Source organism: Chanodichthys erythropterus, chromosome 14, assembly GCF_024489055.1.
Source record: "Chanodichthys erythropterus isolate Z2021 chromosome 14, ASM2448905v1, whole genome shotgun sequence".
Taxonomy (NCBI): domain Eukaryota; kingdom Metazoa; phylum Chordata; class Actinopteri; order Cypriniformes; family Xenocyprididae; genus Chanodichthys; species Chanodichthys erythropterus.
This window is the reverse complement of record NC_090234.1, coordinates 9419896-9443426: the sequence shown is the minus strand read 5'-3', so window position 1 is coordinate 9443426 and position 23531 is coordinate 9419896. Positions and strand designations below refer to the sequence as shown.

The window sequence follows — 23531 nt, the reverse complement described above, 5'->3', positions numbered from 1 at the left end:
AGCTAATGTCCGTTCATATTGATAAAACTTCACTATCACCTTCTTGCACTTTTAAACTAAAGTAATGCAAATAAATTATGTATTTACAAAGCAGCACTTGACTGGATCAGCATGCTCAGTTCTGTTCAGGACACTATGGACACAAGATATTCCACTAGGAATTATGTAACGAAAGACCCTTGTCCCAGCTGATGACCCATAGATATTCCCAAGATGTGTATTGGGTAGAAAAGTCATCAAAATGTAGCTACTTTCTTTCTTTCTTTCTTTCTTTCTTTCACTTTATTTATTAAGAAAAAAAGAACGAAAAGAAAGAAAAGAAAGAAAAGAAAGAAAAGAAAGAACGAAAGAAAGAACGAAAGAAAGAACGAAAGAAAGAACGAAAGAAAGAACGAAAGAAAGAACGAAAGAAAGAACGAAAGAAAGAACGAAAGAAAGAACGAAAGAAAGAAAGAAAGAAAGAAAGAAAGAAAGAAAGAAAGAACGAAAGAACGAAAGAAAGAAAGAAAGAAAGAAAAAAAAGAAAGAACGAAAGAAAGAAAAGAACAAAAGAAAGAACGAAAAGAACGAAAAGAACGAAAAGAACGAAAAGAACGAAAGAACTTTATTTGAATGTTTAATTTAAGAAAACCCAACACGTATCATTAAATTATGATTTCACGGGTAAACAACTAAACTGCTAGAGGTGGCAATGTTTCCCTTTTCTGGTCACTAATCCAGGGCCTTGAATGCCAGTTGCATTCAGGGCCTTGATACCAGGCTTTACTGAGCCCCTAAACCCCCTATGCACTGTTCAAACAAATGGCCAATGGCAAAGTGTAGTGCTCAGCATAAAGCTCCTCCAATAGGAGCCTACGTTTTCACTCCCAGCTCTCACCCGGCGGAAAAAACAAACAAAAAAACAAAGCACCTAGCATCGACAGTCCTAGTCAAACGTCAGCAATGAAACAAGCCCCAAATAAAGGGAAGACAGTGTAATACATTGTGGTTTGTTGATAACATAAACATCTCATTTGCATGCACCACACAAGGCATGACTAAAAATAAGAGTTTAATGTAAATGACGGATTAAGCGGTGAAAGATAACAGCAGATCTTAAACTGCTAAGCTTGTCAGTAGTTAGGGCAGAATAGGTCATCAACTTTCAGACTGATGTCAGAAATGAAAAAGAGCCCGGAAACCGATAGACTTTTTTTTTTTTTTTTTTTATCCACTTGTGTACTCAAACAACATTACATCTAGCAGAAAATAATGTACAACAGAAAAAAAAAAAAAAAAAAAAAAAACATTGATCATCTTGCACATCATACAAAGTTTCACCCAATCAAATGCTCGCTCTAGTAGGAAAATATCAATATATAGTAGCAAATCGTGATTCGCAGCTGATATAACTACGAAACTTTTTTTTTTTTTTTTAATAGTCATGAGCATGTTGATATGTGCCACCTATACTACCCGTTTGAACATCTATTCAGAAATTAAATATGATCTTTCTTTAGTGTTTTTGTTTATTTGTTTTAAATGGGACTTTTTTATAAGGTCATTTTTTCAATATAAAAGTATGGAGTATTATAGCTATTATTAATAAAACAACCAAATACAAAAGTAACTACCATTGCATAATGCACAAGATATATATATATATATATATATATATATATTTATTTTTTTATTTTTATTTTTATTTTTTTTTTTTTTCTTCCCCCTTTACTCTAAACATAAGCTAAACAATTAACAACACTTGCTTTAGAGACAGTAAAAAAGATACCCGACATATCTTCATACTGAATCCATATAACTGAATACACTTAGAATTAGGTGTGGGTAATTTGGCAAAAATATAATCTCAATTTTTATCCTGCTGCTCCCCACCCCGCTTTCCAGAAGAGGGCGGAGTCTTTAAAGCTCTTGCCTTGGAATAATACTCTGCCAAAGACTAAAACATCTATTTGTGTAATCTTAAAGGGTTAGTTCACCCAAAAATGAAAATTCTGTCATTAAGTACTCACCCTCAACCCGTAAGACCTTCGTTTATCTTTGGAACACAAATTAAGATATTTCTGATGAAATCTGAAAGCTCTCTGAGCCCTCCATAGACAACAATTTAATTACTACTTTCAAGGCCCAGAAAGGTAGTAAAGACATCATATATAATAGTCCATGTGACTACAGTGGTTCAACCTTAATTTCAATAAGGCGAAGTGAATACTTATTGTGCGCAAAATAAACAAATATGACGACTTTATTCAACAATTTCTTCTCTTCCATTTCAGTCTTTGCTGTTCACGTAGTAAACACAGTGCAGCACTTCCGGGTTATATGTCAGAATGCCAGCTCAGCATTCCGACGCTGACGCTGTTTACAAAAAAGTATTCTCGTCACTTCATAAAATTAAGGCTGAACCACTGTAGTCACATGGGCCATTTTAACCTTTCTAGGCCTTGAAAGTGATATTTAAATTGCAGTCTATGGAGGGGTCAGAGAACTCTCGAATTTCATCAAAAATATCTTAAAGGTCCCATTCTTTGTGATCCCATGTTTCAAACTTTAGTTAGTGTGTAATGTTGTTGTTAGAGTATAAATAAAATCTGTAAAATTTTAAAGCTCAAAGTTCAATGCCAAGCGAGATATTTTATTTAACAGAAGTCGCCTACATCGAACGGCCAGTTTGGACTACATCCCTCTACTTCCTTCTTACTTCCTTCCGTCACTAAAACGTCATTAAACAAGTTTTTTGACTAACCTCCGCCCACAGGAATACACAAAAAAGGGGGCGTGGTCTTGTTGCACTCCCACAGAGAAGAGCAAGAGTTGCGTTTGTACAGTGTGTTTGTCGCCATGTCGTCGAAATGGTGTTTTTTCATCCCGCAGTCCAATCACCTTTGTTTGGCCTTCCCAGGGACGCTGTACTTAGAGATCAATGGTTACAATTTATGTTTAACTCGGTTCCCGAAAATTATAATTGTGGTATCCTTACTGCAATAGTTAATGTTGGACTTCAGTGCACATAATGGCCACAAGAGGGGACTATGTTTATGTATATGGCCGTTTTCCGTATGAGGTACTCTTCTGAGTGAGTGCTAACGTTGTACATTTTCTGTCGCTGCTTGTGGAGATTAAAGAGTTCAGTCTCTCGGGAATTATTGTCTTTTGTGTTCATTCGGCACAACATCACAATAATCCACATGTAAAACTATGTGCAGCACACGTTATGGTAAGAGGCGTGACCTTTCCGGGCAAGGTGCGCTCTCTATGGCTCTGGGTGCACTAAACTGCTGTTGAATCACAACACAGGAACTGCTGGCACAATCAATACGTATTGCTGAAGGAGGGACTTCATAGAACAAGGAAGTCATCAGCCCGTTTTTTTATGACAGTAGAAACAGCGGTATACAGATAAGTAAGTTATGTGAAAAATACTGTGCTTTTTTACACGCGAAACATTAACACATGTTATATTGCACACTATGACACAATCAAAGCTTAAAAAAAAAAAAAAAAAAAAACACGAAAAACGGGACCTTTAATTTGTTCTACGGCTTAAAAAAAAAGACGAGTGGGTGGATTTGTACCATTATTGCAGGTGTTTGGAACGTTGATCCTGGAGGGCCATTGTCCTGCAGAGTTCCGCGCCAACCCTAATTAAAACACACCTGAAGCTAATCAAGGTCTTCAGAATTACTAAAATTACAGGCAGGTGAGTGTTTTTCATGGTTGGAGCTAAACTCTGCAGGACAATGGCCTTCCAGAATCAACGTTCCCCACCCCTGCATTATAGTGTAGTGTACACACACTGCCAACACATATTTATGTTCAAACACCAGGTAAAAGTGAATTTTGCATAATAGGTCCCCTTTAAACACATGGGAACTGCAATGTCATTGCACAAGAACTGCAATGTCACGTGTGCATAACCCTACCGCTGCATTGCTAAACATGATGTGAATGTATGCTACTTTGTACAGCATGTTAGGACGCAGGTGCTGAACTGCAACTGATTGCAACTGACTGCAAATGAATGTGCACTGTAGCAAGATGCTACAAACTCTTAAAAAGCAGACCATGGAGACATTTTAATCATTCACAATCTAAAATCATGATAATTGCACAGCCCTACTTAAAACAGAATTTTATGAAATATCGTCAAATATTAAATAAGAGAAATCTTGATGTAAATAGAAGAGATATCTTGTTAGATAACAAGAATATACTACAGATCATACTTTTCCACCACATTTATGCCATTGTTTCCCATTTGGTTAAATTCTGCAAGTGCCAAATTCATTTAATATTTAGTTTTGCCTGTGATACATTTATTTATATGACCCTGATGGCTAATAAATCAGTTATCTCAGCCAACTGCTTAGGAATCAGGATAGAACAATAGAGCTCTTTAGCTCTTTAGTTTTTTTTTTTTTTTCTTCTTTCTTCTTCTCTTTCTGATTTGCATCATCTTTGCTGTCGAATAATAGTGGGGGGGAAACCACCAACTCTATGTCTAGCTCAATTTGTGTCTTGGCAACAGCTGTAACCTAGCAGCCATGGATTTAATCAGCTACCTGTGAAAAAGGACAGAGGGGAAGACCACAGACTAAAGGTCAGACAAGACTTGGAGAAACCCTGGATGTATCCAGCGGTTCCGAGTAAAGAGAATAATTCCAGGGCTCACTCTCCCCACTGCATAGCAACTCCTGGCAAAATCTACAAGTCTAACTAAATACCAGCTGCTCTGGAAGGGCAAAGTATTAGCCAATAAACATTCTCCTCACAGAAAAGCTGTTGTTGTTTTTTCCTTTAATTCATGATCATCAGTGCTTTAAAGACTTATTGGTAAAGATCTGGTTTCACAGCCTTTTTTTTTTTTTTTAAGAAACCTTGTTTAAGCATGGCATCTACGGTTTATTTTATGTTGCACGTTTGCCACATGGCGCAAATGGACAATTTATATTGTGGACTTTATACAAGAAGACCAGAATAACAAGTCAGGAGGAAATCAGGTAATAAACAGGCACCACCAAATATCTGGTATTAAATCTGCCAGTGATGGGGTGTTATGTCTCTGAACATAACATTTATTTCAATAACACCTTTTCTAGCAGGAGAGATTACAGTCGGGAGAAACATCAGAATGTGAGTCCCATCAAAAGTGGAAACTTGGAAACGGTTGTTCTATTAAAATGTCCAAAAGCTAGGTGTGATCCTCAGCAAACATGTGAATGTGTGCTGGTAGCCTATTGGTCCAGATTCCCACCCACTGACATAACTACATTGAAACAGAACTGGAGTACATGGACCATTAAATTCTCTATCAACCTACAGATCAAGAGAGGGAGGATTACACTTCCTGTCAAGGACAGCACATGTTTTTTGTTTTTTTTTTAACAAATAATTATACAATTATAAAAATTGCATTGTTTTTTTTTTTTTTTTTTTATATGCTCCAAACAACAAGGATTTGGGTTAAAATAGGTATTTGCTCATGTTGCCCATGTGAATATGCATAATTGAAAAGTGGACATAAGTCATGCCTGTGCAGGCTGGTTTCAGGTTGAAACAAGTCAAAATATGTGTCTTTTGACTATAAAATCCCAGATTTCAGCTTCTGTATTTCCATGAAAACATGACTGAATGTAACATTACTTACTATATTTGTAATGGTATTTCTGCTTATCTGGGCAAATATGTGCGAATATGAAAATTTTAATGTGTTTTTCTTTCTATAACGCGTGTCTAGCTTTACAATCTTTCCTTGTCTCATGATCTAGCGTCTCCGATTTAAATTTCAGTAGCAAAAAACTGATAACATTAAGTTTTGACTTTGAGTTTGATTCATTTCTGTAAATCTGTTCAAACTGGCTGTTTTAATAAATCAATTCAAAAACTTGAATTTAGTATGTCAACACTATCAAAATGTTTACAAATTCATTTTCATTAATGTATATTATGTTAGGAAACAATGGCTATGTTAGTTCTAAGATATATATTGAATATCGTCAAGAAGATATTGTGATAAATACATACATTTTAGCTATATTGCCCCACCCTGTAAAAATGTTCACCATTGCAAAGGAATTTTTGCTTTAAAACAAATGGGCCATGCCATTTTTATACAGTGCATCAGGTCAGGCATGCTTTCCTGCTCATAATTGGATGCAGTTGATGTGCATTAGCAAATAAAGGCATCATTGTTGAAGCCAGATTTCAGAATCATTGCATAGAGCTCCCCACAACTCTTTATAAATCCATCAGATTAAGCCGCATAGTATTTTTAGTTACATGACTGCCCTAAAAATGAAGCTACCATGTGCAGCATCAGCATTAGTGTTTCTCTGGATTGACCGGCTGTCACCTTTCTGAACTGGCCCAAACCCAAAACCCTGCAGCTGCCCTACATTTCTAAGTGCAACGCCAATAATGTATAATTTAAAATTCCTGGAAGTGAGCCACGTGTGATTTTCCACACACGGACAAGGCAGAGCAAAAAGTCCCTCTTTTTAAAACTCCACCTAAAACAACTAGAAAGACATACACTAAAACAACCAAGATCAAACAGACCCTCCATTTACATACTATAACACATTTAAGTAAATAGGATTCAGCCAAGTTTCAAATCAATCCATGCCCTTTTGCAAGCTAAAAAAAAAAAATCTGCAAATGCAGAACCAAAACGTTAACCTCACACTTAGTGATGCCAGTGGAACAACTTAACAACATAATAGGGTTTAATCGAGTACAGACAGCTGAATAAAGGGCCAGACACATGGCTGGTGAAGGCAACTACAGCTGGGATCCAAATGAACTGATGGGACAACACCATTGTGGCTATTTGTGAGTACTTTCAAGCATGCTCAGTGACCTGAAACACTGCTATGAGAGTCTGCTCCATTTCCCGGGTAAACCCTAGGATTGACTTTCCACAGTCCCACGGGAGCCAGGCTTGGCAGACTACAATGCATCCCTGAATTGCATCTTTGGGACATTTATCATTTAAAACAACAACAATAATAATAGTAATAAAACTAAAATTTGTGTGACAAGCTTACTGCTGGTTCATAACTCTTCATCAACTAAAATACTATGAATTTCTGCTAAGCCACCATAAAAGCTTGCACATGTCCAAAATAAGCCTATGAAGATGAAGAGCTTTTAAAGAAATGCATTTGAAATTCTCAATCATAAAGTATAGGCTTATATTTAAAAGCATCAGCATCCTAAATATGCTTAAGGTATAAGTGCCTCAAAAGCTACTTTTACAATAGTTTTAATCGAGCGTCACATGAAAACTACATTATAATTCCTTGCGACAAATAACTTTAACTGCTGCAACCATTAAGCAGGGAAAGTGCTTTTCATCCGTTAATGGTGCCAAAAACTTATTTTGCCTGTTTTCACATGTAGGAAAAAAAAAAAAAAAAAAAAAAAAGAACCACAGGTCTAAGTTACTTTCTCGCAGTGACAATTAGTCTCTCAGTGTTAGTCTCTTGGTTTTAAGTCTCTAGTCTAAAACCAGTGCTGTTTGCAATGAGACTGAGTTAGTAAAGTGACAGAGGTCATTGTTTTTATCAGTGCTTTCTTTACTTAGAAGTATTGACAAATAAAGAGCATGATGGTGTAGAAAGATAAGTGCCTGACTATTACTATTTCTGGAAAATAAATTGTGCTTTTTCTGAAATGTGCTGCGAGTTATATTCCAATCCAAAGCATCTTGTAAATTGCAATTAACATCAAACACGCAAAACAGGCACTTCATACTTTGTGCACACAAGGTTAGTTTTTCGACTGTTCACACAGGAGAAGAGCTATGCTTTGGTGAAATTTCATACCGATATCCTTTAAAAAAATTCAATAAACTTCACCTGGGTTAAAGGTGTCTTAGGAGATGGCAAAGAGCAGGGTTCTTTGAAATCTGGTCCCCAAGGGTCACTATCCTACAGAGTTTAGATGTGTCTGAAATTGCATACTGTCTGAGTAGGTATACATTTGATTAGGAATTAACTTTGTGACCATTAAAAGAGTGCATTCTATATATTATAAATGAAATTGAGACACTAATTTGTCATGCTGGCTTTATCATGTGACAAAATCACTCCACTGCCATTCACAACTTCTCTTCAGTGGCCTCAGGAATCTTCAGAAATAGAGTTTAGTGCTAACCCCAATAAAACATACGCAGAAAGGCTAATCAAGTCCTTGTCTGAATATGCCTACTTCCCTAGGTGAAAAACAGTATGTCCAAATTAATATTCATAAAATATTAGGTGAAAAGCACGGTTACTGATCACAGTTGTTTTCCCATTCATTTTCTCCAAAGCAAAACTCTTCAATACGGAGTTCTAAGCCTTGAATAACCAACCAGCTCCAACATGAATCACAAACACAAAATATGATTCGAAGCAAGAACTATTGAAAAAAAAGATAAAAAGGTACATAATGTTGAGTTCTTTTATGAGCAAATGAACTGCTTATCCCATGAAGTATCACGAATTATGTAACCAAGTCAAAAAACAATGGTATCCTATAAATCTGTTAATATATATTTGAATTTGACTGCAAAAATTGAGAGTGCAGCGAGACTTGACTCGTAATAACAATTAGATTTGGGAATTATGCAATGTCATTATTTTAATTATACCATGACAAGTTGTAATGGGCAAAATGATTTTGAGCTTGAGTTTACTCTTCTGTGAAGAGTTCTCAGCAACCAAACATTTACTATCCCTTTCTGTAAAAATAAATGTAGAGAGCTCGATAAAAAGGGGCTTTTCATTAAAGAAAGTGACTCTACTGTATGAAGCCTGTGAGACTTAACCCTCTTGAAAAGTCAACATTCTCTTCAGTCTCTCACATGTGTTGATTGTGGTTTGCAAAGCACCTTTCCAGAGAAGAGCAATGGATTTGTAGGCGTCCAGTGGGTGGACTAATGCATAAGCTCCAAGTGAGGTCAGAGTAAGGTGCAAAGAAATTGCATTACATGCAGTACTTGTCATTTCTACAAAGTTTTCTGCTAGAGAAAGAAGAGCAAGACTTTGTGAACTTCTTGTTGCTGCATCTTAACTATTCACTAGTCAACACTGAGGGAATTACATAGAAAGTTATAGAAAAGTACAGTCAGCCAGAACATAAAGCCAATGGTTTCCAGTTACACTGATTAAATACATTACACCAAACCCAATATGAGCAGTTTCTTGGCACCAACTGTTGGCTATGAGCGGTTTCCATAGACCATACACTCGGTTCACTGAGAGTATGTTCTGAAGGCAGCAATATAGGGATCTAACATGACAGGAGACCATTTAATTTTACACTAACAAATAGGTTTTGTTTTTTATTTTTTATTTTGTGTGTGCTTCACATAAAAAAAATTACCATTCTCTTCCTCCATTTGATCATTTTCCCATCAATCTTTAATATAGCACTTACAATTACTCCAATAAGGAAGATTCCACAATATCAAGCTACTTATTTATGAATCAAACCAATAAAATCAAAGTAGCTTTTAGTGTCCTAGTACAAATTAAGTTAGATCAAAGAGGAAGGGGGAAAAAAAACAAAAAAAAAACAATCATGTATTTCAAGTCTAATGGCTTTAAATATCTCAGCAACATAGAAGCAACAGAAAAAAAGAAAAATAGGGTAAACATTTTCTGAAGAAAAGGCAAGTGCCTGTTGCTCACTACCACAACAATAGGGTGTTCAGTGGTTTCCAGGGAGTTGCTATGCAGTTGCTAAGGTGTTCTGTGTTGCTATATGGTTACTATGCTCTAGATCAGGGGTGGCTAACCCTGGTTCTCGGTAGACTCAGTCTTGCAGAGTTTAGCTCCAACCCTGATAAAAACTCACCTGCTTATAGCTTTTTAGCAACCTTGATTAGCTTGTTCAGGTGTGTTTGATTAGGGTTGGAGCTGAACTCTGCAGGACTGTGGCTCTCCAGTACCAGAGCAGGGGTGGCTAACCCTATCTAGATGGTTGCCAAGGCATTGATATGCAGGTGTAAAAAAAAAAATAAAAAAAAAAAAAAAAAACTCAGAACAACTTGTTGCTATATGGTTGTTAAGGTGGTCTGAGTAGTTGTTGCTTATGTGTTCTGACTGGGTTTTAGAGTGTCGTCATATGGTTCAAATGTTCTGTGTGGTTGTCAGTGTGTTGCCATGTGGTTGCGATGGTGTTCTGTGTATTTTAGCATGTTGCAGTACATTTGGTAGGGTGTTCAGAGTGGTTGTTAGGGTGGTGTTGTTTAGGCGTTTTGAATTTTAGAGCATTGCTAGTTACTATAATCTAGATGGTTTCTATGACATAGCTATGTGGTTTCAAAGGTGTTCTGAGTGCTTTAGCATGTTGTTAGGGTATTCTGGGTGGTTGCCAAGGCGCTGCTCTGTGGTTTCTATGTGGCCGGAGTTTTTATTAAATTGCTATTCATTTTCTAAGATGTTCTGGGTGTTTGCTTGGTGATCCGACCCACAAGTCTCTATTCTGGTCCATTCAATGTAAATCTATGGGACTTTATCGCTGGTTTTTTCGTTGCTGGGGAAATAAAATCTGATAGAAACGTAACAACACACTCAGCAATGATTTGAGTGATACATGATACCTCAATTCCGTGGCAAGTTCTGAGAGGACCGAGTTACGTGTCGAAGTTTAATAGGTTTAGAGACTGAACAAAACTTTATGCCAACAATACACGAGCAATAAAAAAAGTGATGTTTGCCCTATAGTGGGGGACAACAGGCAAAAAAGGTCTAAATACACTGGAATTTGATAGATCAAGCTCAAACTCAGCAGGCTTTAGGCTTCTTTGTCTCTGCCACTTAACTTTTAGACGCTCACCGCCCTGTGTGTGTACTGCCATATCTACCATCCATGCAAATACTGCTCTTTATGCTTTATCATTTAAGTCTCCGGTTAACGAGCACGTTGCTTGGCAATTGACCCAAACATTGTTTTATTTATTATTATTATTAATCAAGGCTAGTGGTTCCTTCCTTCCTTAACCCCTTCTGACAATTCTGCGTCTTCAGCTCAATTAGCCGGTTTTCACTCTGAATAAAAGTTCAGTCCTGTTTTCTAGTTGTGCATCGATGCTATGAGAGTTCATGCGGCACGCGATTTTCTGTTTGTTTAACTTAAGACCCACGCACATGCAACAATAACTAAATTAAGTTCACCGGGGGTCACCCCTTGCTTCTCTTTCATATACATTTTACTTTATTAATGAATAAGTAGCCTAAATGTAATAGAAGCTCAATTAGAAACCCAAAAAATATTCATCCGAAATGAAAAAAGCAACTTTTAAATGAAAAATATAACTTGCCTCAGCTCTTGATTAAAATGTCCCTTTTAATCCACTCTTGAAGGCAAAGCGATATCCCGCTCTAAATAAATTGGGAAAGTGTGATTCGCGTGTTGCTTTCCCTGCGCTTTTGTCTCTGTGTCCCGTGAGCAGTGTGGGGACGCGTCTCTCGTGCAGTGAAACTGACTGAGACTACTGCTGCTCCATGAGCACGGGGAGTGGTGACTGGAGTCCCACTGTGATAATCACCTTATCCAGAAAAACGCCCATCTTATCCAACCCCTTGAACTGATCTTCCAGTGCCACAACTGTCGGTAAGCAAAAAACTAATTGTAATACTGCCATCACGCGTCCTCTTGATGGAATTGCACCACTCACATTGAACCAGAATCTTGTTGGTGGTTTTAATTCATTCAACACACACTACCAGTCAAAATACAAATAGCCAGTTAAAATTTTGGGCACAGCTACTCATTGTTTAATATTTTCTCCATTTTAAACCAGCACAGGACCAGCAAAGGACCAGCATAAACCAGCTCAAACCAGCATACCAGCTTTAAAACCTACCTTAACCAGCATATGCTGTTTTTTCAGCAGGGAAGCCTGCCCTTTTTGGTGAATAAAAAGCAGGCTTACAGGAATCATAGGTGCGAGAATCGCACACTTGTCAAAGTCACTGGATGCCCTGTATTGGATTTTTGAGTCACTAAAAAGAATCACCAGGGCTATGCGGTTGCTAAGGTGTTCTGGGTGGTTTTTAACATGTTGCTATATGTTTTGAATGGTTGCCAGGGTGTTGCTATGCAGTTGGTAAAATGTTCTGAGAGGTTTATTGTTGCCATACAGTTACTTCATTCTAAATGTTTCCTGGGGTGTTGTTATGCAGTTGCTAAGGAGTTCAGACAATAGTAACCTACTGCAGTTTCAGGAAAACCATGCCAGGCCAGATGTCACAGACTGTAAATTAGGGATAGCCTTATTAAGGGTAGTGTTAGTGGTGGGGGCAGGTTAGATACAGGGTGCGTCTCAATCAACTCCCTTGCTTCGCTGGTCGTGAACCAGTATATCGAATACACAAATTCGGGCACTAGTATGGAAAATAAGGACTCTGGCTCACTGTACATTGGGACAGTGATTACTATTTCTGGTGGCATGACAGGATCCTCATTGTAGGGATGGAGAACGAAGCCTTGTGAAGCTCTTAGGGCCAGGGGTGTCCAAACTCGTTCCTGGAGGGCCACTGTCCTGCAGAGTTTAGCTCCAACCCAATTGACAGCTTTTTTTTTAACTAATAGAGTTGTATATGGCATGTTTTTGGCATACAATTTTTTTTGTATAGTAAAAAATAAATAAATCAACTTTTATAGCAGTATATATCCTAATGTGACTTCAAAGAAGTTTGGTCATGTGTTCATTAATGTACATGTGTAACTGTGGGTAAAGAATATGGCCACAAAAGGATTTTTTTTTAAATGTATTTATTTTTATTTTTTTAATGATTTTTTTAATGAGAAATAAAGGTTGTTTGACTATTTGGGCTGAGACTATTTCTCCTCTTGAACAGGGCTGGTGCACTCAAAAACATAAATGCCATCAGATATAGATAATTTTTTCCCCAATATTTCAGTGGATCTCGAGCTCTTGACATGTTTGTCTTTTAGGTATCTTGAACTTTTATTATGACGGGACGGTTGGTGCACCACCTTTATCTGGACTGTGGAGGCGCTGTGCCGCGCCACAACAACGGAAACAACTGCTTGTTCTACTCCCTAGTAGAAGTACGTGATATGTGTAGTTTAACATAACTGGTGTAAGTATGTCAAAGCTGTCAATGAAAGAGCAAAGTGGCTGTCGAAAACTGTTAAAATTATTATCCCTAGATGACTTGTTCGCCCTTAAAGATACAGTAACGAATCGACTGATTGCTGTAGAGAGCACGGAAGGTAAGACAATACAGTGAAGCTAATCTTTTTCCAAACTGTACTGTAAACATCGGCTACAAAAATGTGTTTTGGTAGACCGCACATTACATTTTGTGCAACTGTGACTTTTGACTGTTATGTCAGGCCATAGTAAATATTGTTTTTATGAGCTGTATATTTGTCAGTCTGTCACAGTCTCTTTCCTGATCAACAGAGGCCATTGAGGCCATCATAACTTATTCACAAGATGCTGAGGAGCTCCTCAAGAGAAAGAAGGTACACCGGGATGTCATTTTTAAGTATCTTGCTAATGAAGGAGTGGCCATGCTCCCTAATAGTGATAAACACCAGCTGGTCAGGAGAACCATTGAGTTTTGGTCGTCTAGTGAGGTAGGTATTGAGACAGATATTTTAATAGATGAATCTTTAAACAATCTGTCAAAAACTTTTTTGGCAGATGTAATGCACTGCAATCAACAGATTTTTTGTTCCCCTTGAAAAAAAGTCTATTTTTAGGACAGTTGGGATATATATATATATATATATATGTATATATACATATACATATATGTATATATACATATACATATATGTATGTGTGTGTGTGTGTGTGTGTGTGTGTGTGTTCATATTATTTTCATGACACTTAAGTACATTTTGCCCCATTTAACATTTAATTTGCAAACATCTAATTTATATTACTGTAATAAAAAAATATTACTTTACAATATAAAGTATGCATACATCATGATAGATCTTAAAAAAAAAAGTATAATTGTAGTACAGTACAATTTTATTTATGTATGTATTTGATATAATTGGTAGCTGACATTAAATACTTACTGGATGTTGACATTGTCCTGACATTCTATGCTTTGTTTTAAAGTATTTTAATCTGCATTTTTCTAATTCTATTAGTAGTAGTAGTAGTAGTAGTAGTAATAGTAATAGTAGTACTAGTATTTTGCATTTAGATTTTATGACCTCAATAGACTGTGGAATATTTGTAGTTTTGAAAGTTTATTTGTCACTCTGTGGGGCCATTTAAATGAACCAGTGAATGGAAGGTGATTAAAAATTAAAAATCACATATGTGATGAAGCAAAGAACCTAAAATATTTTATAAAACATTGAAATAATTTGTAAAATAATGTATGCTAATGTAACATACATTTAGGTTATGATTTTTAGCCTTAAATAGTGAGGATGATTAATGGACGCATTACGAGTCAACTAACGTTACCCTAATACAGTTAAAAATTTCTCTATATTGCAGCATTAGGAAGGGGTTAATTATGAAAATAACAGCATCACAATGCAAGAAATCTTAATGCTCCTTAAACTGACATCATTGCCTTAATGCAATATATTATTGATTGATTGATTGATTGATTGATTGATTGATTGATTGATTGATTGATTGATTGATTGATTGATTGATTGATTGATTGATTGATTGATTGATTGATTGATTGATTTTATTTTATTTATTTATTTGGTGTGCAATGTGGCTTGGACATGTTTTCTTGAGACTCATCCTACTGAAAATGCCATTGACATGGTTTGTACAAAGTTTGGAAAATGCTTGATTTTAGCTGTTATGCTTTCAATAGTTGAATTGTGCTTGAATTTTGATTGAATTTTGATATCTTCCCTTGTTTGAATGTCTGGTGTAATAATAATAAGAATAATAAAAATAACAATCATTTTATTAATGAAAACATGCCCAAGCTTTCTTTTTTCTTATTTATTTTTACAAATATGTTAGTGAAGTCATGTTGCAAGAATAATAATTGAATAAATATCACACTTTGTGTGTCTCAGTATTTTTGTGAATAATAATTTTGTTAAATAATATCAGAGCCCATAGAACACCACTAAAGCTGAGATTCAATAGATGGGTGAAAAAAACCCCATAGCTTTCAATAGGGCAAAGATCAATGTTCATTGAACTTGTGGCTTTAAATGCGTCATTTATGCTGTGATTCAGAGTGATGTACATGTAGCTGGCATCTGGTTATACATTAAACGCTGAGCTTTCAAGCACTGTGTTTTGTCCTGCCTGGAAGCCCAGCTTAGTTATTGATGGTTGGATGAGCTCTTAAAAAGGCAGAACTTTGCAATGAGCAGCCAATAAAATTAAACAGTGACATACATGATTGACAGCAATTGTAATTCAAAAATATTTCTGTACAAGGAGTGTTCTACTACCTCTTTCTCTCAACAAGGCTGCATTTATATTATCAAAATGCAGTAAAAATAGTAATACTGTGAAATATTATTACAATTAAAAATATTTTTTAATTTTAATATATTAAATGTAATTTATTTCTGGGATGGCAAAGCTGACTTTTCAGCAGCCATTACTCCAGTCTTTGGTGTTATATGATCCTTCTGATCTAATATTTTAGTAATCTTTTTTGTAATCTTTTTTTTTTGTCTTTGAATAAAAGTATTCATTTCTTTCAACAACAAAAAAAAAAAAAAAAAAGAAAGAAAGAAAATCTTTCTGATCCCAAACATTTGAACTGTAGTGAATGTCATGACAAAACGCTACCATGGAATTATAAGGTTCTGTCTGCTTTCTGAGCGGTTTTGCGATATTGAGCTACAAAGTTTTTGCCTTCCATATAGCAAAATTGATATAGGGAAACAATATATTCAATAATTTTCATACATGAAAATGACAAATGTACAATATCAAAATCCTCTCAAATTTGTAAATGGAGATTTTTGGAACAGGTCAAATGCAAAGAGAAAAAAAAAATCACTTTCTGCTTGGAATTATAAGGTTCTGTCTTGCAAAACATTAATTGAAGGAGTATTTTCTAGATTGATAGACACCTTATAATTCCAAGGTGATTAATTGTGTAATGAGGTAATTTCAATTAAAAAACAAAAAAAACCCAGCTTCTTTGCTTTCAGAAGCACTGGCTGCCACTGCTTGAGAAGTGCTTAAATTTCATTCTTTCAAATCTGTATGAACACTGCATTGAATATCACTTGTAAAGTTAAGGTTTTATAGGTTGTGTTTTGACCTGGTCCATATTTCTAACAGATTTCAAAGCGTGAGAAGACCACAGTCGTTACAGATGAGGTTGGAGATGGTCTGTCAGACCTTCCAGCTTTGGGAAAACAGTTTTGTCAGTGGTTCTACTGCCTTCTGAACTCTCAGAACCCCATTCAAGGGCATCCAGTGCAGGACTGGGGTCCTCAGCATTTCTGGGAGGATGTGAGACTTCGGCTTCTCTTATGTTCTGGAGAGCAGCGTGTAGATGAGTTCAACGGGGCAGAGCTGGTCAGCAAGCGGCTACATGCTCTTGCAGGAGAAGAACGTCTGTTGTTCTGCCCAAACTTGGAGGGTTATGGGTTAAAGTGTATATCTTCAGCTCATGGACTGGTTATAGTTGCCGTAGCAGGGACCATCCACCGTGACAATGCCTGCCTTGGGATTTTTGAGCAAGTGTTTGGTCTCATCCGCTCACCAATGGACAATAATCGCTGGAAAATAAAGTATGTATATATAAAAGTAGAAGCACAAAGTGCCATCACAGATAGACAGTTGCCACTTATTACATATGATTCAAAAGAGTTGCTGAGGCTTTGCGAGTGAGAGTCAGAGATTCTTTTGAGGACACATGTTTTTGATAGTGAAGAGATATACACTATGGATGATATAATGTTCTGTGTAAACAACTTTATTGTGGGATAGATATTCATTCATAAAAATACTCATTTTTTTTTTTACTTGAAGGTCAGTTTCCATTCAGTTTGATTACTAGCTAACCTTGACTCAACTAGAATTTTACTTTGTATTTTACAGAAATATTATTTTTTAATTTAAAATCTAAATTGATTTAATGATATGGACAGAAATTAAAGTACTTTTATGAAGTAATTTTCTGAAAATTTGCATCTTGATCTTGGCCTACCACAATTTGTAATTTAAAAACAGGTAAATAAATAAATACTTTTGACTTTTTAGTAATTTTAGATCATATGTGGGAAAAAAAAAACACTTTAAGGTGGCAGTCTAACCTTTATATTTTGATTTATTGTTTAATATAGAAATACTAATTTAATTTATATAACAATTTTGTGTGAGGGATATTTTTAAAATCACATTCAGAATTTCCTTGTTGAGTTTATATTATATTCTTTTTTTTATCTTTTCATGTAATTTTGTTTTGTTATTTTTTAATTTGTATTATTCGTTCGTGATTTTTGGTTGGCTAGAAATCAAACTGTCTGGAGTATTAGAATCATCTTTAGCTTCATAACATTTTAAGATTCCACTTTAATGCCTAAAAACAATACTGTTTATTCCATCTGAGTACTTTTATCAATACTTGAATCATTTCCCAGTAAAATATTTAAGAACATCTCTGTCTCATGGCTTTATTTTTTATTTTATTTTATTTTATTTTATTTTATTTTATTTTATTTATCCTGGCATCTTTATGGATTTTGGCAAGAACCTCTTATTTTTTATTTTGTTTTATTACTGTATGTTCCTCATTTCCATGTAATAATTTTGTACAGCAGGGGTGTTACATTAACTCATTCCCATAATTAGGCCTCATGATCATCAGCTATAGTTTTATTGCGGAAGGAGCAATAACACTCCTTACAGGAATAAAGTACCTTTTGTAGGTCTTGAGAGGCCAGAAGCAAGTTCTTTGACTCATCAGTCTCTAATTGGGCAGTAGATGAAGCTGCATATTTCTCTGGAGGAATGTGTAAGTGAATATGAGCAGGGCTGGGAGGGGTGTTTAGTACCACAGCAATGTGTGGTTTCAGTGGGGAATGTTATATGTGGGAAATTATTCTTGGCGTTTGCTTCAAAGACTGACGTGTGGATAATATCTTTTCTTGAGCTGTTTTTTAATGCCACAGAGTGCCATAGTTGTGGCAAAAGACGCCACCACAACCATTGATCTTTTTCCTGTTCACCTCCTGAAAGAAAAATAACAAGCTCCTCGCCTTCTGTCTTTATAGCCGTGGCCTCTTTCTTTTTAATAAGTGGTTTGGCCGAGCTCACACTTATGACGTGAGGTTCAAAAATACAGTTCACTGGCGTCTGTGGATCATTGCGACTTCAGATTGTCTTTAATGGAGAAGTGTGTTTCTCATAAAGCCCATGTTAATGTCTTGATGGTAAATCTCTCAGATATGTTTGGAGTGGTGAACAATGAACTTTTTTTAATTGAGTCTATTTTTTGGTTGTTACTTTATTGCTTTAAATCTTAGAAAATAGCATATAAGTTCTTAAATGTGTTCACTTGTTTATAGCCTTTATAGGCAAATTCAAACTGAATGGCTTTGCTATGATTAAACCATTTCTCTATAGACATTCATTCTGTTTCATAGTGGAACTAAAAAAGAATTTAGAAGTTTGGGCTAAGTTCTTTTGCCATGCTGTTGCCTATAGAAACCAACCATTTAAACTTAAACTATTAGCTTTTTAAACTAAACTAAATACTGGAACAATTTAATCTATTCTAGTTTATCATAGAGAGCACGATTAATCGTTAAAATATCGCAATCTTATTCATAAATAACAAGCTATGTCCAATAATTCTTTGACAAGTACGATCACATCGGAACATTCAGATCTGCGTTGGCGCTGCTGACACCGAGAGAGCAGTTGTCATGTAGGCTATAGGTATGTGAACTAGTTTAACAAACTGCCCTTTCAACCACACAGTATCATTATTCTGTGTTGCAATCATTCAAATTATCTGGGATGAAGTTGTATAGTTCGGATATAAACATTGATGTCTACAGCAGAGATCAAAATAGAGTGAATCATCTTTGTCACTTTGACTCTTAAAACTTGATCTCAAATGATTGTTTCAATTACATCTTTACGCCAGTAGGTGGCGACAAGTGATTGTTAAAATATATTTGCCATTGACTCATACATTCAAGAGATTGGTTTAAAAATGCTGATTCATCTAGTTATGAAACAATTTAAGTCTTTTGAATCATTCATTCAACCCGGTTTTTAATAAAATTTAATATCAATACCTAATAATAATAATAATAATAATAATAACAAATCAATTAAATATTTTTGACTGCAGCAATTAACATTTTGTCAGAACTTCTAGTTAATGTTGTCTGTTCAGAATCTTGGGATAATCGTGATTTCCTTTTTTTTTTTTTTTTTTTTTTTTTAAATCGTGATTCTCAATTTATCCAGAATCGCGTAGCTCTAGTATATCAACTTGTCACAGTACTTGGACTTTGATGGCCTACTATTGTCACAAAATCAATGAAATGTCCACATGGGGGCACAATTGCCCCAATTTTTTGTGTCACATTCAAGAGGCAAAGCAATTATTCTAGGAAATCAATTTGTTTTATGCTACCCCAATGTTTTATAGTGCTGTTCATGTACCAAAGTGTAAATTTTTAACTTTATTGTTGATTGCTTGCTGGTAAATCAATCTCATCCTAAGTGTATTGCAAATACCTAAATTATTACTTTTTGAAACAATGATAAAGTATATTAAAAATGAATGTTGTTTATTGATGTATATGACAATGTCCTTAGTAAAAGGGGGGTTGCAAGAAAGACCAAAAACTCCTTGAACCAAGTAATCCATCTATTAAACCTTTGACAGGCCAGACAAATCAATTGCTTAATTCAATGAGTTATTGTTTGAAGTCCGAGAGACCCTCGTCCATAAGAATTAGAGCTGCAAAGCAAACAGATGGCATTCTGCAGTGCATCAGTGTACTGTGGCGTGTTTATACATGTGTGAAGGACAGAACCTGAAGACGTGATCAACATTTATCATCTGACCTCTGTTCACCCTATAACATCTGACCGCACTTGTACATTAGTCTGTGGAATGTTGCTTTCTACAGCAGAAGTGATCAAAACAAACTCCCTCTTATGAAGTGCAGGCTGATTTATTTGAATGAGAATGAGTTTATTTTGCTTTTGCCATCTCTGACAAATTAAGAATCTCTTTTCCATAACGAATAAAGAGCCAATCTGAGGAATTAATTATATTATATTATATTATATTATATTATATTATATTATATTATATTATATTATATTATATTATATTATATTATATTATATTATATTATATTTCATATTTGATCTACAAAATTGTATTTAGCAAAATTCCCTGATTTATGATGCAATTTTCTAGCAATTAAAAAAAAATTTATTTTAACATTGTTGTAATTGATAAACTGTTTAAATTTCCTATAAATTAAAGAGAATATTTGTTTACTTAAAACAACAACAACAACAACAACAACAAATCTTTTAAAACATGATTTGAATGGTTGAAATGTAGTCAACAGTAAATGTGTATAAAAAAAAAGAGAGAGAGAGAGAGAGAGATTTATTTAGTTGTCTTCTCAGCATGCTAGAAAGATTCCCAATAATATTTCTGTAATGGATGGGAATTATGCAATAGCATGGTTATATACAAAGCTAAACAGATTTTGGAAGAAGAAATAAAAGTTAATAATAATCAAAACAAAATTTTACTCAATACACTTAAAAATCAATTCAACAGATTACAATATGTCATAATATTGTTAAGTTTTTTTTTTTTTTTTTTTGGATATTTGAATTAACTGTTGGAAGGGAGGTAATAAAATGGATGTGTTTAAAACTAGTTTTATACTTCTTGGTATTATTAACATGTTTTAATGTTACATAATCACTGCAAAACAAACAAACAAACAAACAAAAAACAGAATTTGTGCCTCTTTTTTAAAGCACTAAACTGAAGTGTAGCGTATTTGTGTATTGTGCTGCAGATTAACGCTTTATTTCATTGCAGAGCTTTTTCAGAGAGTTCTCTGCAGATGAGGTTTCCTCTGGTGTAGAAAATTAACAATGAATAACCACCTTGCTGTTCAACGTACCTAAACTGTTGACAAACTAATTCAACATAATTGAAAATAATTCAAGTGACATTTAATGACCTTTACATCCCCGTTTACAGCACAACAAATCAGTCCTCTCAGAGCTGAAGTTGGTCTGTCAAAATATCCTTTTTTAAGTAAAATTTGGACAAACTCTTTGTGTCTCTTGAATATGTGGATGAGGACCTCGCAGCGGGTGATAAAGAGGCTTGAGAGCGTGGCTGCTGATGGGGAAATGATCATGTTATCTGGGAGTGCCAGCAGACTGTCAGGTTGGCTTTGGCTGGCTGTCTGCGCTGCTGTCCTCTGGCTCTTCCAGGACATCTGCTGCACGGTGCGGCCATGCTGCATCTAAATACTGATCTCCGGCCTGCTGGTAGCCTGTTTATATTAATTGCCCTTGCCTCCTTCGCTGTTTGCCACTGATTACTCTCATTAATTTCAATTCCCCATGAACCCCCCACTCTCTCTCTCTTTCTCTCCATGACATCAGCACACAGACATTCGGATGCAGTTAGCTGCTGTTAATATAGTCAGAGTCCACTGTGTTGTATCCATTATGTGTTTATATAATTCCTGTTTTAATTATATAAAGGCAAGAGATTTAGTGGTAACACTTTAAGGTTTCATATGTTAACATTAGTTAGCTACTCTAGTAAACATGAATGAACAATACTTCTAAAACATTTTTTAATCAAAATAAATTTATATGAACTAATATTAACAAAGATAATGATAAATGATAAATGTAAAAATATATCTCATTGTTAGTAAGCTAATGCATTAATGTTAACAAATAATGTAGCGTTACCTATTTAGTGCTGCTTTTAATGATACAAACATTTGGATTTGAAAAAAAAACTACATTTATTTGATCAAAATAAAGCTGCAATGTTGGAAAATATAATTACAATTTAAAACAGCTGTTTTCTATTTTAATATATTTTAAAATGTAACTTATTCTTGTGATGGCACAGCTGAATTTTCAGAAATTATTCTAATTTGCTGATTTGAAACATTTGAAAAATTCAGCTTTGCCATCACAAGAATAAAATACATATTAAAATATATTAAGATAGAAAACAGTTATTTTAAATTCTATTAATATTTCAGAATATTAATGTTTTTACTGTAATTTACTGTTTTTACTGTTTATAAGAGACTTCTTTCAATAAAATTAAAAATGTTAATTATTCCAAACTTTTGACCAGTAGTGTATTTTGACTCATATTCACCACCAGGGATGAACAAATCTCTGAGAGCTTTCATATTCACCCAGTGTTAATTGTGGTGATTTTAGTGGCTTAATCCTGCATCTACATGTTTCCATAGATGTCAGGCTATATAACGCTCTCTGAGGTGGTCATCATTAAGTCAAAGCTCATAAAACATTAAGTCCATGTTTTATGTTTTATGTCTCGTTCGTTGTTTTTCTTGCAGCCTTTACGCAGCCCAGCTGTGCCGGTCTCCTGCTCTGTATTTGTCACCTCAGTCCATGGCCATTCTGGGAAAGTGAGTGTGAAGGAATGATTCATTTTACAGCAGTACTGTTACCGGCCTCATGAGGGTGACACTTCAGGGGTCAGTGATTTTTTGGCTCTCGGCAGAGAAAAGTGCTCCCACCCGCTGAAGCTCCACTTCCGATCAAGGACCTAATCCAATTAGAGAACAGTATTTTCATGGAGGAATGAAAATGGCAAAAGTTAATTTGCCAACTGAGGTCCATTTTACTGCAGTGCCACTTTTTTGTAGAAAAAGGAAGTTTTGCTACGATATCCTTTAGTAATTTATTTACCCATGGAGGTCTGTATAATTCCTGGAGAAAGTATCCAATAGCATTCCCATTCATCTCCATGGCAATTTCTCAGCTGGCATGTGACCCGCCAGAATTACGCAACCTGCTTATTGCCGTTTTTACTCACAAGTTTCAGGCACTTTTTGTGTGTGTGGGGGGGGGGTTGGGGGGCAATCACCTGAATCATAATTGTCATGTGACTAATCATTCTAGAGTCACAGGAAATTACATCATGACAACGCTGATTGGCTGATGGCACCACAACAACATACACAGTCCCAAGACAGCAGCAGAGGAGGAAATATATATATACCTTTCAAAAGTTTGGAGTCAGTAAGATTTAATGTTTTTGAAAGAAGTCTCATTTATTTGATCAAAATACAGCATATTGTGAGATATTAGTACAATTTTAAATAAGTGCTTTCTAATATATTTTAAAATGTAATTTATTGGCACAGCTGAATATTCAGCTTCATGCCTCCAGCCTCATTACCTTTGAATGATAGTGTAAAGATAATAAATAACATAAACGCAATAATAATATGTTTATTCCATTTTGTATAAATGTAAGAGTCCTGTCCCAAAAAAAATAAAAATAAAAAATAAAAATACTATATAAATATCT

General features: G+C 35.2%; 2 protein-coding genes across 3 annotated transcripts in view; one reads left to right on the top strand and one right to left on the bottom strand.

The window, feature by feature from the left end:
* The window catches only part of myo1b (myosin IB), a 104877-nt gene extending 93395 nt beyond the window's left edge, over positions 1 to 11482 (bottom strand). For both annotated transcript variants that reach the window (XM_067408543.1, XM_067408544.1), the window contains exon 1: positions 11309 to 11482. The gene's annotated coding sequence lies outside the window, so the exon portion shown is untranslated. The remainder of the gene's footprint in view (positions 1 to 11308) is intronic.
* Positions 11483 to 13032: 1550 nt separating this feature from the next.
* c14h3orf38 (chromosome 14 C3orf38 homolog) lies at positions 13033 to 17696 on the top strand. Its single transcript, XM_067409603.1, has 3 exons — positions 13033 to 13230; positions 13424 to 13599; positions 16268 to 17696. Exons 1-3 carry the CDS (start codon positions 13104 to 13106, stop codon positions 16820 to 16822), a joined length of 858 nt encoding a protein of 285 aa, XP_067265704.1. The 5' UTR covers positions 13033 to 13103; the 3' UTR covers positions 16823 to 17696.
* Positions 17697 to 23531: the final 5835 nt, after the last annotated feature.